Source organism: Cololabis saira, chromosome 6, assembly GCF_033807715.1.
Source record: "Cololabis saira isolate AMF1-May2022 chromosome 6, fColSai1.1, whole genome shotgun sequence".
NCBI lineage: Eukaryota > Metazoa > Chordata > Actinopteri > Beloniformes > Belonidae > Cololabis > Cololabis saira.
In genome coordinates, this window is record NC_084592.1 from 15735872 (window position 1) to 15752893 (window position 17022).

The 17022-nt window shown below is 40.9% G+C and overlaps 1 protein-coding gene across 1 annotated transcript; it reads right to left on the reverse strand.

The window, feature by feature from the left end:
* Positions 1 to 462: 462 nt before the first annotated feature.
* On the reverse strand, positions 463 to 14656 carry LOC133445865 (leucine-rich repeat-containing protein 58-like). The gene is made up of 4 exons (XM_061723365.1): positions 13989 to 14656; positions 3871 to 3999; positions 3496 to 3773; positions 463 to 2034 (listed from the first exon to the last, which is right to left on the reverse strand). Exons 1-4 carry the CDS (start codon positions 14459 to 14461, stop codon positions 1841 to 1843), a joined length of 1074 nt encoding a protein of 357 aa, XP_061579349.1. The 5' UTR covers positions 14462 to 14656; the 3' UTR covers positions 463 to 1840.
* Between the last annotated feature and the right edge of the window lie 2366 nt (positions 14657 to 17022).

Sequence of the window (17022 nt, forward strand, 5' to 3'; positions counted from 1 at the left end):
CTGTCGAGACGTTCTTCATTGATTAGGACAGTCAACTTTGACGACTACGGTCAAACCCCCAACGACAATCAGCCTCCAGGTTTCAGCTGTTTCAGATTCTGCCTCCTCGTTCCTCCTCACAGCTTTGCTCACAGTGGCACACAGTGAAGTTCCTCTTTCACCGAGTCGGCTCACAGGACTTTCTGCAAACTTGACACAGTAAGTTTTGTGGCCGCACACAGGAAAAGCCGTCTTCAGCTGACTCTGGTAGGTTCTTCTCAACATCAAATGGACTCCAAGTAAGTCCCGTTTGTCGTTTCATCCGCAGCCTGAGAACGCTTTTTCACTTTTGACATGAGAGTTTGGTTTTTAGCAGCTCCAGTGTCACTAAAAATGCTGGTAGACACCTTTGCCAACCGTTCAATGACAGTATTTAGCTCATTCATTCTGACTGAAACAGAAACCAAAAGCAATGGCAACTTATTCAATTAACTTTTTATTATAATTTCATACTGTACAGTTAACTTTCATTCGCTGAAATGTATCATCAGACTTTTGAGTAGCGTTTGTGTAATTTCATTTAATAAAAAGATCAGTATAAAATTCATTTATTGTCTTATAAAGGTCCACCGTCTCTCATAACTACGGTTACTTGGATGATCCGATATAAATCCATCAAAAAGGACTTGATCATTAATTCTTCGTGTTAAATCTGTCACATTTCAGGGTGTGTTTATATACATCACATTTCTTCATACTCAAACATTCTTGTTTTAGTGTGTTAGAAGTCATTGTTAGCACGACGAATAGCAGTTGTTTTGATGGAGGTGCTGTTGTAACAAAGAGGACCTTCGGCAGAATTCAGGAACAAAAAAATAATAATTCTTCATCCTTAATAAAATGGTCCCAGTCGCTTTAACATCCCTCAGTTTTCCACACGGAGCTGAAAGTTTCAGCAGAGATGTAAGCAGGAACTAAAAACACTGCTCCCGGTTTGAAATGATGGGCGTTTTTGTTGTAAAAAGACTTGTTGTAAAAAAGAATCTCTCAGATCATGAGCTTTATCGCGTAAGTCCAAGTGTTTACGCCCAGACAAAAGCCCGACAGCCCAGAATATATGCACCAGGGCTGCAACTGGGTCATGTTCAATAGCTATTGTTCCTGTGCTGACACAATGTGGTCCACCCCACATCCACTTCCTGTGAGTGAGCCCCTGCGAGCACATTCACAAGCCCCATTCTGAGCTCACGTAAAACACCTCAGCCAACAGGGAAATGCGTGTGATTTCCTCTGAAAGCGGCTCGTTTTAATCACCACAGTCCCGACTGAAACGTTAAAAGATTTCTACCTCGTCGTTAATTGTGATTAAGGCCATCTCAGATTCAGCTACTGCTGCTCGTTTGGTTAGAGAACACGTCTGCCGCAGCTGCAGAAACACACCGTTATATCCAAACCTTAAAAATGAAGAATAATGTGTTATAGCGAAGGAAAACGCTTCTACATTACGATGCAGATGAAATCTAGCGGCCTGAGGACAGAAGGAACCCTGCTGCTCCCTCACTCTTCAATCAAAATGAGGCTTTTACTGCCCTCCAGTGCTCAACCATCAGACAAGCAGCTTCATGAGGACGAGAAGTTGAGCGATGGGACTGTTGCAACTTCCCGGAGATGAATAATCCCTCCCTCAATCATCTAGATGTGTGTGAGAATGACCATTTCAGGTTTGAAAGGAAAGACAATCCACAAAACAAGAGCACGGAGGGTTGTTTTGAGTTCTGTGGTGGAAGCGAGGGAGGTTTAATTGTGTCGAGTGTGTGGATGTGAGCTGGGGAGAGCGTCCCTGGGCTCCTCGGGGCCCCGTCTACCCCAGAAGCACCCGCTGCAGCCGGTCGGCCGGCACGCTGTTCTCGTCCTCGGACTCGGCGTCGCTCTGGGGGTTGGAGCTGCAGGGCGACGTGCACTCGGGGGAGCACAGGTAGTGCATGAGGGGCAGCCGGTACTTCCCGCAGAAGTCCACAAATTTGATGTGGCGCACGCAGGAATCGAAGTAAACGCCTGCGGAGAGGGAAAGCAAAGGTCGTGTTAGGGATGACGGCAGATGCAGATCTGATGCAGTGTAAAGTTGCTTTCGTCAACGAAAATGACAACTAAATATCGTCGTCCCAGAACCGGAGAACCTCAGGGCTGCAGAGAACGTTGATGTTTTTAAAAAGAGGCTCAAGACCCATCTCTTTAATCAAGCGTTAACTGACTCATTTAACTCTTTATCATTTTTTATGCTCACCCCTATCTTTACTTGATCTTACTACTCTGTTTTATATTAATTTTTAGTTTAGTTTATCCTGTTTTATTATCTCATTGTTTTATCTCAATGTTATATTTAAAACATTTTAGTCGTTATTTATGGTCTATTTTATACATTCTATTTTGTTATTCTTTCAGTTTTTAATGTCTTGCTTTTAAGACCTACTCTTAGGATTTTATGTTATACTTTTATACTCTTTTAGTGTGTATTTTAACTTCATAGCCTATCTTATCCTGCTTTCTTGTAGCTTTTATCTCCAGTGTTTCCTCATGGGGAGCCTCCCTGCTGGGAGTGACTGTTTTTTTATATATAAATGAAAAGCGCTATATAAATAAAGACTGATTGATTGAACCTTTATCAGCTGCGAAAACGAGACGAGTCGCAACAAAAATGCTGATCATGTGACGATAACGATAATTAAATATGACGAATAAAAACGAGACTAAAATGTAGATTACAAAATAAAAACTCTGCTAAAATGGGTTTTAATTTTCGTTGATCAAAACAAGACGAAATACTCTAACAAAGATCCTTAATCTCCATGTTTAATTAATTTCCTCTGCTTTAGTTCTGCTGGGTGACGTCACGTCCTCAATCCCAGTCGGCCCGCTGGGAATCAGATCCAGAAGATGCAGCTGCAGAGTTAGAGGCTGATGCCGTTAACGCAGAGCTCTAGGTTCACGTCAATTAAAAACAAAGTTCCATAGAGAAAGGGGCCGATGGCCGGCCACGTGGGGATCTGCTCTGGGGGGGGGGGAAGAAGAAGAACCATCTTTGGATACACTTTCCTACATAGACGTGGAAAAGAAAACCCAATGTGTAGTCGAAAAAGGAAAAGATGGGGAGAAAGGCGGTTGTTGTAAAATCAAATTAAGAGTCTTATGTATCTGGAATGAATGTATTCTTGAGTCTATAAGGTAACAATAATATAATAATAAGATAACCTTGTTTGAATTGTAAAATGGGTTTGGCTAAATACAATCTTTGACAATTCTGGACAATTGTGACTAAAATAAGACTAAAATGATCAGACTTTTTTAGTCGACTGAAACTTGACACGCCTAAAAGGAGAATGAACGTGACTAAAACAAATAAAAACTAAAATGATAGCTTGACCCAAAGACTAGACTAAAGCTAAAATTAAAACATGCTGACAGAAACAACACTACTTTCGTACCATCCTCCCCAAACACGAAGGGAACAAGTCTCACCGGCACATTTGGGGTTGGGACACTTGCTGGCCAGGTCCAGGTAGCGCACCAGGTTGAGGGGCAGGTCCGAGGGGGAGTAGGGGATGTTTCGGCTCTTAATGGTGCGTCCTGCCAGCTCCAGCAGCGAGGGCGGGTCGTACATCATCTCCTTGACGAAGCGCACCACCAGCGGGTTTCCCCTCAGACTCAGCTCCTGCAGGTGCACCAGGCTGAGGATCTCCCGCGGGAGATAAGTGAGCAGGTTGTTGTGGAGGCTCAGAGACCGCAGCGAGTGGAGCCTGAAGCAATGCAGGAAGACGGATTATTTCACCTATAAAAAGCTCTGACGGACCTTATCGAGACAGAACTCTCTGCTCTCCGGAGCGCCGGTATTACCTGGTGAGTTGCGGCGGCACACTCTGGATGCGGTTGTCACATAAAACCAGGTAGCTGAGGTAGGGCAGGTTCGCCACTTCAGGAGGAATGGCTGCGATGAGGTTTCCACCCAGATACAGCATCTCCAAACTAACAGACAACAACAAAAATTAATCAGGTTTTATTGTAATATCCAGGGTGCGATTTGCCGGTGGGGATGGTGGGGATTTTTTATTATTCTTTTTATCCTCGGTGGGGACAAAATGTATCCCCCCCACCCAAAGTATTTTCACCATTACATCGTAATTATTAAGAAGTAATAACAAACCAAAATTCACAGAGTCCGTGTTCATTCTGCTTGTGCTGAGACTTTGATACCGGGAGTGAGTCGCGCCCACAGAAAGCAGTTTTATTTTGAAAACCAACCAGATTTTCTTGCATTCCAAAAGTCCGACTTCTGGCCCGCCAAAATAAAATATACAGTCAGTCAAATGAATGAAAAAATGAAAAGAATCCAGAGCAGCATATCCTCATATTTTACAGGATCACAACCAAAAAATCCAGAGAAAAAATGCGACAGAAGATGAAACAAGATCTGACATTGCTGATGGGATGGAGGACAGCAGCATCTCCCCGGCTGAGGAAAGCTCCCATGTTTTCTGTTAAACTGATATCAAGAAAGAATTAAAAAAATATTAATTGTGTTTATTTATTTTTATTTGGCACATTTAAAAAGAATATTAGGAGAAAATATTTACGTTATGTAGCTTAAATGTAAGGTTTACATTTAAAGTATATAGCCTATACTGTTGGCCCGCTGTTGTGTGGTAATTTTTCGGAATAAAAATATTTCTCAAAATTACCCCCCCCTCTGGTTTTTTCACAAATCGCACTCTAGTAATATCACATCATCTAATAATAACTAATTCCTCCCACCCCCTTCTATTCTGTTATACCATTTCTTCTGGTTTGCTCTAATGGTTGCATGAATGAAGCTTTAATTTAGACTCTTTTCATACATGAGATATAAAACATTCAGTTATTCAGAGACTAGTCATTTTTCCATTAAAGCTCCCTTCGCCTCATTTAGAGATGTCTAAGATTAAGCCGTCAAGAACCACAAAGCTTATACGGCACGAGGCAAATTTGAGGGTGAATCAAGTAAGATTAGTTTGAGTTGTCCTGGAGCCTCAGCAGTCTTCCCACAACACCATAACACAATAACGGTTCATATAAGCTCGTCAGGGATGCCGTGGTTGTTTTATTGGGCCTACTAAAATGATCAAACCTCTCCACTTCTTCCCAATTCTGGGTTTCAGAATACATGTGTGTTCATCAACCGGTGGTTTGTCTTTTTTTATTATCATAATTTTAAATTCTGCAGTAAAATCAGTTGTGGCCCTTGGTTAGGAGATTGAATTAAGTTAGGTAAACCAACAATTTTCACTAAAAAACTATTTAAAAAACGGCCACTGGGTGTCACTAGAGATGCACTGATTGGTGATAAAGATGTCAAACTAGTCTGCTCAGCTTTGATTACAACATCCATTTAAAAAAAAATAAATAAAAAAAATAGACAGGAGGCAAACATACTTTCTATACTTATTGTAGATGCATGAATGTTGGTTACTTAATGAGTGCAGTTAGCGTGTTAAAATAAAAACAGAATAAACAGTCCTTGTATGAGCTGGTCTGATGACTACTTTTTCCACTTTTACTAGTTTGTGTTATTAAGATGCAAAAAGCCCAGTAGGTTAATGGAAGTTTAGATAATACAAGAGGGTGACTGGGTTTCAAAGCGGCGGACTGGGAGAGTGCGCTGGATGAGCGGTCAGCAAAAGCAAGCCGTTGGGCCATCTGCCTGCTGGAACTGATGACACAGCGACTGCAAGACAGCGAGCCATTATACTGTCCTTGGTGGCCCGAGCGCTGAGCAAACCCCCCCCCCGCCCCTCGCCTGTGGTGGGCAGCGAGACAGTCAGGGTCTGGCACAAATCAGGCAACAGAAATGGACCCCTCAATGTGAGGCTGAAAAAGGGGGAAACGAACGCTCGGGGTTTCAGAACGAAGCAAAGCAAACTCTTTTCAGGGAAAGCTCAACAGAGATGCACAAAAACTTTCTCCTGCACTCAAAGTGAGGATAAAACGCATGAAAGTTTCAGTCTGACAAAGAAAAAAAAGCATGTTTTAGAAAAAGCACTCATTTAGTCGTGTAAAAACGGTCAGACCCTTTTCAGGAACTAGGAGGTTTCGTAACACGAGAAAAAATAGGTTGCATTGCTACACAAACCACTTCTGCTGCCGTTGAACAAGGAAGTCCTGGTAACTTACACAACGTAGAAACTCACATTAAAACGTGCACACACAAAGCCTTTTGGCCTACGGTCCACATGTATATATTTATTTATCTATCGCTACCATCATCTACAAGCAAATACACTTCTTGGGTGAGGAATTTAACACACTCTGGCCTCGTTGTTTACAAGCTGCCAGAAAACCCACAGTCGAGACGTCACACTGTTCACAGCGAGTTCTGCGGTTAAAACTTACACTGTGGTGCAATCTCCCAGCCAGCAGGTTACACTTCAATAAAAAACAGGTTTGTACCGTTGCTCGTCTACAATGTTGAGGAACAGAGGTCTTAAAACAACCAATGAAGGCCTCGGCCACTTAATCCCAGCTGGATTCAGCCGCCGGCAGCGACACCGTGTTCCCATAGCTGCCTGGAACTGAGGAGTCTGTTTGCCCTGATGTTTGTGGACATTTTTATTTTTACATTCGAGTAGCCTACATAAAAAAAAAGGGAAAAACCCTTTCAGAACCCCTGTGGACGAGGCTTCAAATACAGAGTTACGAAGTTAAAGGCCTGCTGGTAATGTGTTTAAAACACAAGTGTGTTGTCTTAGTCTGTATATTAAAATCCATCCGGTCCGACAAACTAATATGAATGGTGCTTTTCCTTCCACTTGAGGCACTTATGTCCCCTCTCAGATGTTGTTAAAAAGAAAAAGAAAAAACATTTCATCCATCCCTGGGGTATCATCAACATTTTCAGTATTCGACTTTGAACTGCATCATAGAACTTCTCTTTCTTGTCAGTGAGTACCAAGACAGACTGCCAACATGAGCAAAATAAATGGAAATCATCTGTATTCGCCCCCCTCTCTTTTTTTTAACACTATTATTGTCTATCCTGTGACTTTCCCACCGTCAGCATCAGCAGCTATTCATGTCCGATGGACCGGGCATCTCTGGTATCGCTACCGGTGCACCAGCGAGGGGAGATTTGCCTGAGACCCCAGATTAAAAACGTATGCTTCACCGGGAAAAGGGAAACACTGAGATTATTAATGCTGAATGGCTTAAGTAGTGAGCTGGGATTGGCTCACGCAGACCGCCGGGACCCTGCAAAGGATAAGACGGGTATAGAAAATGGATGGATGTGTCCATCAGTGCTTTTCATTTAAGGTTTCAAAGTTAAACTCAGGCCAGGCTACAAGGCGGGGCTGTATGCATCTATATTATGGAGAACAGGAGGTTTACTGTTGTGTTAATAGTTAAAGAGATGGGGGAGGAATTTACCAAAAATGCAGAAAATAAGTAAGCCGGGAGCAGTGAGTTCAAATGTTGTTGTGTAATATTCATCCAAAAAAAGCGAACATTTTTAGGCTTATGTTCTTTTATGGGATTTGCGCCCCCGTCCCGGGGGCTCCAGGGTTTAACGGGGTTAATGTAAATAAAGCTCACCATTTTCAATCTTTTTGAAAGCAGCCAGACAAGAGTCCAAACTCAGTCCATTTGAGCTTTTTCGATGATCGTTAGGGGTAAATGTTGCCACACAGAAGTTAAAAATTGAGCAGTTATCGGCTCTTGTTATCGTATACTGGACCTGTGCATTGTTCAAGAGCCACACTTAATGTATGTACGTGTCTGAGGTTCGATCTTTGGCCTGAAACTGGGTTACTGACACTTGCTACTGTTAAACGCAACACATGATAAGACAGTAAAGACTTTTATCTCTGGCACATGTAGATGGTTCAAACTCTCAGAAAATACAACCAACCTGCAAAATGTTTTAAAAACTGCTGCCAAACTCTGTTTTGAAAGTTGTGCTGCTTGTTTAATTTCCATCGTGAGTCTCTTTTATTTTCCAAATTCTTCCATCACAAAACTCTGTGACACGTAATTATAGCTCTGCGCTGGTGTTTTCATCTTCATCTGCTTTGTTTTTGTGTTTAATTAGTTTTGTTTTTCCCAGATTTTATGACACAGTTTTTCCATGTCTACAAAAGGATTGTACAACTCCAAAATCACGCCAGAGCACATAACATTCGTCACCATGTTTACACAATACGCTGACTCAAGGTTAACATGACAAGAAATCTGTGTCTCTTCATGACACAGTTAACATTGCCAAATCTTTGTGTGTAAATACACTATTAAAAAAATGCAACGGAGTGCCTCAGTGTGGCTATAAAAACGTTATCTTTACAGTTTCGAAAAAGTGGGTCAAATGTTGACTTGTGAAACAGCAGATTACATCTGATGGGAATGTTTTTACAGCCTGTTTTTTTATTTGTTATTCAGGCCAGATGGGACACAGCAACTTGTGTTTCATAAACGCTGACTCTGACACAAACAAACCTCAAAATGCACAACAGAGGAAGTTGATGTGAAGAAGAACGTGACAACTACAAAGACATGATGACGTCACTTTAACATGCTTCAAATTGATATCTAAAAGCGATAAAGATATCCATCCACACCGACTCCTCAGTTAAAATCAATATTGCCTAATGCGTGTTATGTTGTAATACAGTGGCAAGAAAAAACCTGCAAACAGCCCAGAGCTGACTGGTTTCCCATAAAATATGATTGGATCTGAAGTCACACAAGCATTTTATATTCACAGCACTGGTGGAAAAATCACAATCAATCGTCTAATCAATCGTCTAATGTCTAATCACATCAACAAAGGCTATAGGAGTCAGTAATTTTCATGTGTATGAAAATTAGTTTTGAGTTGAGGTTTAGAGCCTACCGTATGTGATTATAGTCACACACACATTTTGCATTTTGTTTCCTGTTGAAGCGAAGCATCAGCTGATGTTAAGCATGCCTTGCAAAAACAGGATCTCTGAGGAAATATGATCATGAGTGATTGCTCAGCAGAAGTTTTTATTTTTGTGTTGGTTATGTAATGAACATTAAATTAATATTGTTCTGAAAAGCCAACTTAAGAGTTTGCAGCCTGTTGATCCATCTCTACTCTCAACTGGGTATACTTGTCCTTTTTCATATAACGGTCCTTTAAAAGCTTTATAAAGTTGCTTATGTTGTTTTTAGTAACATCCATACCACCTGGATATAAAGTCAAGTGTTTACGCTTTTAATCAATCCAGAGTTAAGCCTGAATTATGGTTTTGCGTCAAACCAACGCAGAGCACACGCCGTCACCGTGACGCCGTCGTGAACCCTTCCGACTTCTCCGTCACTCCATTTCGCCGCAGTGCAGTACCCCCCGTGACCGCTAATTTGCGATCTTTTCCCGAATGGTTTATACGACTTTTTCCCATCACAGTGAATCAAAGAGATAAGGACAACTATTGTGCAAAAAACCAAAACAAAAAAAATCATACATACACGAAGAAAAGAGCGCTGAAAGTTCACGACTGCTTCAAGCCGGAAACTGGAAATGCGTTGCTTCCAAGTGAACCAATCACAGCCCTCTCGGTCTGCGTGTGGTCTGCGTCGCCTCGATGCGTAGTTACAATTTTCGGAGGTGCACGTCAGTGACGACGTCAGTGACGACGTCAGTGACGACGTCAGTGACGACGTCAGTGACGACGTCAGTGACGACGTCAGTGACGACGTCAGTGACGACGTCAGTGACGGCGTGTGGTCTGCGTCGACGCGTACCACACGCCGTAGGCACAGCGTTGTTTTGACGCAGAACCATAACTCAAGCTTTAGACAAGCCACCTTTAAATTGAGGGAGGGGGAAAGGGAATTAACCCTAACCAAGGGCTTCTCTTTGAGAAGTTGGCCCAGCCAAGATGGCTCCAATGACACAACTCAGAATCCTCAGTTACCCCTTTTTCCACCAAACCGGCCAAGTGGTGGTTCTAGGCCAGTGCTGGTTCATAACTCATTCAACTTGCAAACCAGCTGAGATCCGTCAGTAACGTCAGTAACGTCGCTGCGTCTGCATTGGCATGAAAATTGAAGCAACAACAATGTATTTGCTCTAATACAGACTTGGTCCACGTAGCTCCTCCGTGGACACATCTCTAAAAGACAGGTTGTCTCCTCCTCAGACGACTGTTGCTTCGCTGCATCCAGATTCATTCGTTGCCTATTTGAAAAGGCCGCCGTCTCGCAATTGCCGTTGGTCTTAATAACTCCGCCTCTGCTGCCAAAGAGTTGGTGCTATCTAGGAGCTGGTTTTTCTGGCCCGGAGCCATTTCTGTCAGTGGAAACAGAAAGTCCGGTTCCAAACTCAGCACTGGCCAAGAACCAGCCCTGGAACCGGTTTGGTGGAAAAGGGGTAAATGAGGTAAAGATCGAAACCATGGCTAAAAGCTAAACACTTGAGGACATTGGCCAACACCTCTGCTCCACACACACAAGTCATTGATAATAGTCTCCAAACAAAAAAAAAAAACACCAACAACAACAACAACATGCTGCTGTGTTGATGTTGATGTTTTGTACTCTGATGACACAAAAATGTAACTGTTCTGAAAGAATATTCACCACCACATATGGTACAAATACCAATATAGCATCCCAACAGTTAGGTTTGGTGGCGGGAACATCAAGATTTGGAGTTTCCATTGGGACGTACAACAGAAGGGCTTCACAAAAAGAAAAGTATGTCTATGTTGGATCTTGGTTCTGCTCAATGGTATTTCCTCTGAAAAATAATTTAACAAAGAAGTTTTTTTGCCAGGTGAATGGGTAACACTGGCCAGGATTTTAGCCTAGCAATGTGTCAGCATTTGATATAGTCGTGACTAAACTGTAAAGCTTGAGTTATGGTTCTGCGTCAAAACGACGCCGTGCCTACGGCGTGTGGTATGCGTCGACGCAGACCACACGCTGTCACTGACGCCGTCACTGACGTGCACCTCCTGAAAATTGTAACTACGCGTCGAGGCGACGCAGACCCCACGCAGACGGAGAGGGCTGTGATTGGTTCGCTTGGTAGCAACGCATTTCCGGTTTGAAGCAGTGGTGAACTTTCAGCGCTCTTTTCTTCGTGTATGTGTTAGGGATGTTAATAATTAATCGATTTTCGATTAATTGCCGTTATGAAATTACCCGATTAAAATTAACGATTACAATTAATCTATTTATTTATTTATTTATTTTTTTCGTTTAATTTCACCAGCTCAAAGCAGGTATTACGCCCGGACCACATTTAATGCGACACAACACGCTGCCGCCGCGGCGCGCACATAAAGTTAGAAGAAAGAGATGGCGGATATGTTTGGTTTTAGTAATATCATGCTCAGGCAATGAGTCTGCAATGGCCCAGACGGGAGACACATGTAGCTCAGTGCTTAACTTTTATTTTTAATCCACTCTATATTCTTCTAGTTGTTCTCCGATATGCTCCCCTAAAGCCTGAATTATGGTTCCGCCTTAAATCGACGCAGAGCCGCCGCCGTAGCCTACGGCGTAGGCTCTGCGTCGTTGTAACGCGGAACCATAAATCAGCCTTCACCCGGTACATACATAGGTTTCTCTAAACATCTGTCCCCGCTACAGTTTTAACTAAAAGAAAATGTGCTCCAATACAGCAGGTCTCATAATTTTATTTTGAACACTGCAGAAACTCTAACTTAAAACGTAACTAGAACTTAAAATTAGCTTGACACAAAATGACACTATTATGGCTGCTGCTACTACTAATAGCCTTGAAGTGCACTTTATATTATATTCCTTTTGTATCAAATAAATATTTGATTAAGGAATACATTAAAATGTCCTTTGTATTTTATATAAGCAAAAAAAATTATGTTTGTATCTCAGATGGGGGAAAAACGCCGCTTATCAACTAATCGATGATCGATCGATAAGGTTATCAACTGTCAATTAATGAAATAATCGATAATTTGCATCCCTAGTATGTGTGATTTTTTTTGTTTTGGTTTTTTGCACAATAGTTGTCCTTATCTCTTTGATTCACTGTGACCGGAAAAAGTCGGACAAACCATTCAGGAAAAGATCACGAATTAGCGGTCACGGGGGGTACTGCACCGCGGAGAAATGGAGTGATGGAGAAGTCCGAAGGGTTCACGACGGCGTCATGGTGACGACGTGTGCTCTGCGTTGGTTTGACGCAGAACCATAAATCAGGCTTAAGAGCCATTTGTGTTGGGTTTGAATGATTTATGTTTGGATATGTTTTGTTTTGCCTCCTACCACTTGGGGGAGTGGTGGCACTCTCCATTTTTGTGATGGTCAAAGGTTTATATAATTAATTAAGGTGATGAATGAACTCAGGTGTTGCTGAGTAGGAAGCAAACAGTTTTTTGACTTAATTGTAGTGTCCCTTTTGCATACCAAAAAAAGTCACCACCGGTTACCGGTTTTACTTGTAGTGACGCGTGCAATAAATGCCAATGTCCAAAAACTGTTTCCATTGAGTAACTTTATTCTACTCAAACTTTGTTTCCAATTTAACGAAATGTGTCCACGCTGTCCAGTTCTGCGTTTCAATTCTTTACTCCAAAAAACATACAAATCTCTCCTTTTCATTTACAACAATACCACACGGTCAAACTGTTTGCTTCCTACTCAGCAACACCTGAGTTCATTCATCACCTTAATTAATTATATTAACCTTTGACCATCACAAAAATGGAGAGTGCCACCACTCCCCCAAGTGGTAGGAGGCAAAACAAAACATATCAAAACAGAAATCATTCAAACCCAACACAAATGGCTCTTACATAAACGAACAAACCCGTTTAATTCCACCGGATTCGCTTAATTTTTCTCACCAGTATGTAAGCATATGAATTAAATTACTGCCATAAAAATGTATTAGCTGTTAAGACTATAAAAAAGTAAACATATTTTTCGTTTAGCACGTATAAATCGGTGCTACGGGCCAACGTATAACAGGTCACCATGGCATGCCCTCTCTGCCCATCATCTAGTTATGTAATAGGTTAAATAAGCAAATTAATTGAATAACAACCAACTAGCTCCCAGCAAAGAGTTAGTGCTTTGAGTGGCACCACTCCCCCAAGTGGTAGGAGGCAAAACAAAACAAAACATATCCAAACATAAATCCTTCAAAACCAACACAAATGGCTCCTACAAACCCGTTTAATTCCGAATTACAGATTACAAGACTACAACCAGCCTGGACACAATAAACACGGTATGAACACGTGGTTCTAATGTAATACAAGCCTTTGTTCATGCCCTATCTGCCATCATATAGTTATGTAATAGAATAGAATACTTTAAAGCTTTATTAGTCAAGTATGAACATGCCTGACAGGGATTTTTTTTTTTTTTTGTCTCTCACTGAACCCAGATTAGTTACAAACAGTAATAGACAAATGGCTCTTATTAATATACAATTTAAAAGTGAAAGGGGCAGCAGTATGAGGTAGTCATGGTCATTGAAAGGTGCATTGTTACAGCATATGATTGTGGTTATTATCACATGCTGTAACAATGTAATGGGTTAAATAAGCAATTTAATTGAATAACAACCAAGTTGCTCCCAGCAAAAGAGTTAGTGCTTTGTTTCTTTTTTTCTTTTTTTTTTGACTGTGTTAAAGCAGATACCTACCTGGTTAAATTATCTATCTCTGCAGGAATACTTTTCAGTCTGTTTCCAGGGATTTTTTTTTTGTCCCTCACTGAACCCAGATTAGTTACAAACAGTAATAGACAAATGGCTCTTATTAACATATATACAATTTAAAAGTGAAAGGGGCAGCAGTATGAGGTAGTCATTGTTACAGCATATGATTGTGGTTATTATCCCATGCTGTAACAATGTAATGGGTTAAATAAGCAAATGAATTGAATAACAACCAAGTTGCTCCCAGCAAAGAGTTAGTGCTTTGTTTTTTTTTTGTTTTTTTGACTGTGTTAAAGCAGATACCTACCTGGTTAAATTATCTATCTCTGCAGGAATACTTTTCAGTCTGTTTCCGCCCAGTGAAAGTGACTGCAGACGCAGCAGTTTGGTACACTGAAGTGGGATTTCCTCAAACCTGTTCCCACCAAAGTTCAACACCTCCAGCTGCATGGATCCAAACTCCTTGGGCAGGGAAAACTCGTCCAGGCGGTTGTTCTTGGCTAAAAGTGTCTTGAGCTTGCAGAGCCCCGTGATCTCGTCGCAGAGCACCGACAGCCCGTTGTTGCTGATGTCCAGGAACTCCAGGCTGCAGAACAGGCTGAGGGACGAGGGCAGCGAGGACAGCCGGTTGTAGTTCAGGTACAGCTGCCTGGCCTCCCTCTTCCTCTCCTCGCTCACGCCGTCAGCACTGAACGAGTTCAAGCTCAAGCGAGAATAATCAAGTACACAGTCCCTTGATGCTGGTGCTGCTGCAGCTGCAGCCCCTTCGTGTATCTCCATTTTGGATATTTTTTCTTTTTTTTAAAGTCTTGCAAAAAAAAAAAAAAAAGTATCGCAGTTAACTCCAGGACCGGCCTGATTTCAGCGCGGAGTACCGGTGGATTTCCACGCAGCGTGCATTAACGCATAAGTGCATAGCTGTTAAAGTGTCGCTTACTCACTAGAAACGAACTACGCGAAAGTACAGTGCTCTCGTTGAGGGGGCGAGGCGCTGCTGCGCATGCGCAGTGACTCGCCTTTACTGGGGCAGACGCCATATTGGAAGGGGAAACCCAAACTAAAGGGTTTTTTTTTTACTCTTTTCAGTTTTCACTAGTTTATTTGAAACACCTTCCATATGCAATATTAAATATTATATTGCATATTAGATAACTACGACGGAGTATTAGGGCCAAACTAAGACAAAAAATAAAAAATAAAGTCATAATAATATGAGAATAAAGTCATAATATTACGAGAATAAAGTCGTAATATTTTGAGAATAACGTCGTAATATTACGAGAATAAACTCGTAATATTAAATATATTATAAATATATAAATAGAACTTCACAAGATGCTCAATATTCCTCATTTTAACACAGGGAGAAGACGGCTCTTCCTGTTAGAGTTCTCATAAATTATATTCTCATAATATTACAACTTTATTCTCATAATATTACGATTTTATTCTCATAATATTACGATTTTATTCTCATAATATTACGATTTTATTCTTATAAATTACGACTTTATTCTCGTAATGTTACGACTTTATTCTCGTAATGTTACGACTTTATTGTCATAAATTACGACTTTATTCTCGTAATGTTACGACTTTATTCTATTACGACTTTATTCTCGCAACATTATGACTTTATTCTCGTAATTTCCCCTTTTTTTTGTCTTAGTTTGGCCCTAATACTCCGTCGTAGATAACAGCTTATAGCAGTATTAGTTTTGTGTTAAGGCAATGTTAGGCAAGGCAAGGCAAGTTTATTTGTATAGCACAATTCAACACAAGGTAATTCAAAGTGCTTTACATCAACATTAAAAGCGGAAAGACACAATTAGACAGTAAATAACAAATAAAATGAAATAAAATTATGAGAAAAAAAAGGTAAAATAATAAAAAGCACAAGTTGCCGAAAACTAAGGGCAGTAGAGTACCGCAGGTACACATCACATTCGCGGTTTTCAGAAAGTATTTAAGAGTACGCTTAAATACCAAATAAATGAAATAGAATTATAAGAAAAGAGGTACAATAATAAAAAGCACAAGTTGTTAAAAATAAGGGCAGTAGAGTACAGCAGGTAATTATTTAATTTAGGAGTACGCTTCAGTAAACAGTAATGTTTTTAGGCCTGGATTTAAAGATCCAGATTAACCTCAGGGGTCTGGGAGCTTCATAGGAACTAACAGATCAAGCTTGTATTTTGTTAAGGCAATGAATAGGTAGACATGACATTTACCAGGTTTTATGGGGGAAACGTCATTTTGTGAAAAGATATGACAGTTGTGACTAATTTATTCCGACTGAATTCAAATCAGCTCTCTCACTCTGAAAGTTCCTGTAAACTAATGGTGGAAGTGCTGAGAAAAAGTGTGTATTACGCTGACACTCTTTAACTTGCCATGCAACACTTTGTCTATCCTTATAATTCTTTTTATGGCACCGCATTTTCTATTTTTATTTTTGTTTTTAAATTTTACTTTTGTTTTTATTTTTTATCTTTATTTTTAATTTTCTTATCTTTTTATCTTTATATGGGTGTTTGGCTTGTAGATGACAGTATTGTGTGTGTGTGAGATGGAGATGTCAATTTTCCCGAGGGAACCTCCCAAAGGGATTAATAAAGTCGTCTGAATCTGGTTGTCAAATATTATGCTCTCTCACATCAGCAACTGGCTGTCAGAGCTGTAAAAACATCAAAGAAAACTGAAAAGAAGGCAGTTAATGGACTTTATCTGCATTTTCCAGGTGACTAAAGTATATCATGTGCTGTCAGCATCAAACCCCTCTTTTTCTCTCTTCTGTCAACACCACTCAGCATTTCAAAATACACATTAACACCTGCAGAAATTACATTTCAAGTAGACAAAAATGATTTAAATGTGTTAATTTAATTACTATAAACACTTAAAGGGCCATTAGCTGTAGCTATAAATATTATAGCACTAATTTCTATACACTGGTAACTATTTGTTAGTGCTAATAGCGGGTTATTTTTGCTTAAATGAATAGTATTTATTACTTGTGGCAGGGTGGAGGAGCAGCAGCCACTCAGGTGATGGGTCACAGGTGTGTCCCATCAACCTCTCCACCCTGCCTGCCTTTATTTACATACACCGCCACACGTGCACAAGCACCTTCTCGCACAGCCCCCTTGCTGCTGTGCAGCCACGCCTTATAAAGGCAGGCAGGGTAGAGAGGTTGATGGGACACACCTGTGACCCATCACCTGAGTGGCTGCTGCTCCTCCACCCTGCCACATTACTATTTGAAGGTTATATGTAAGTTAATTAAAGAACTAATCTTACATGGCTGCAAATAAATGTAGGTGTACAGACTACATTATTCC

Bases quoted from the DNA above. Each gene is read 5' to 3' on its own strand.
- LOC133445865 (XM_061723365.1), bottom strand. From the start codon at position 14,461: ATGGAGATACACGAAGGGGCTGCAGCTGCAGCAGCACCAGCATCAAGG. The intron at 4,000-13,988 runs GTAGGTATCTGC...GTTGTCTGTTAG, and splicing joins GAGATAGATAATTTAACCAG to TTTGGAGATGCTGTATCTGG. The intron at 3,774-3,870 runs GTAATACCGGCG...GCATTGCTTCAG, and splicing joins GTGCCGCCGCAACTCACCAG to GCTCCACTCGCTGCGGTCTC.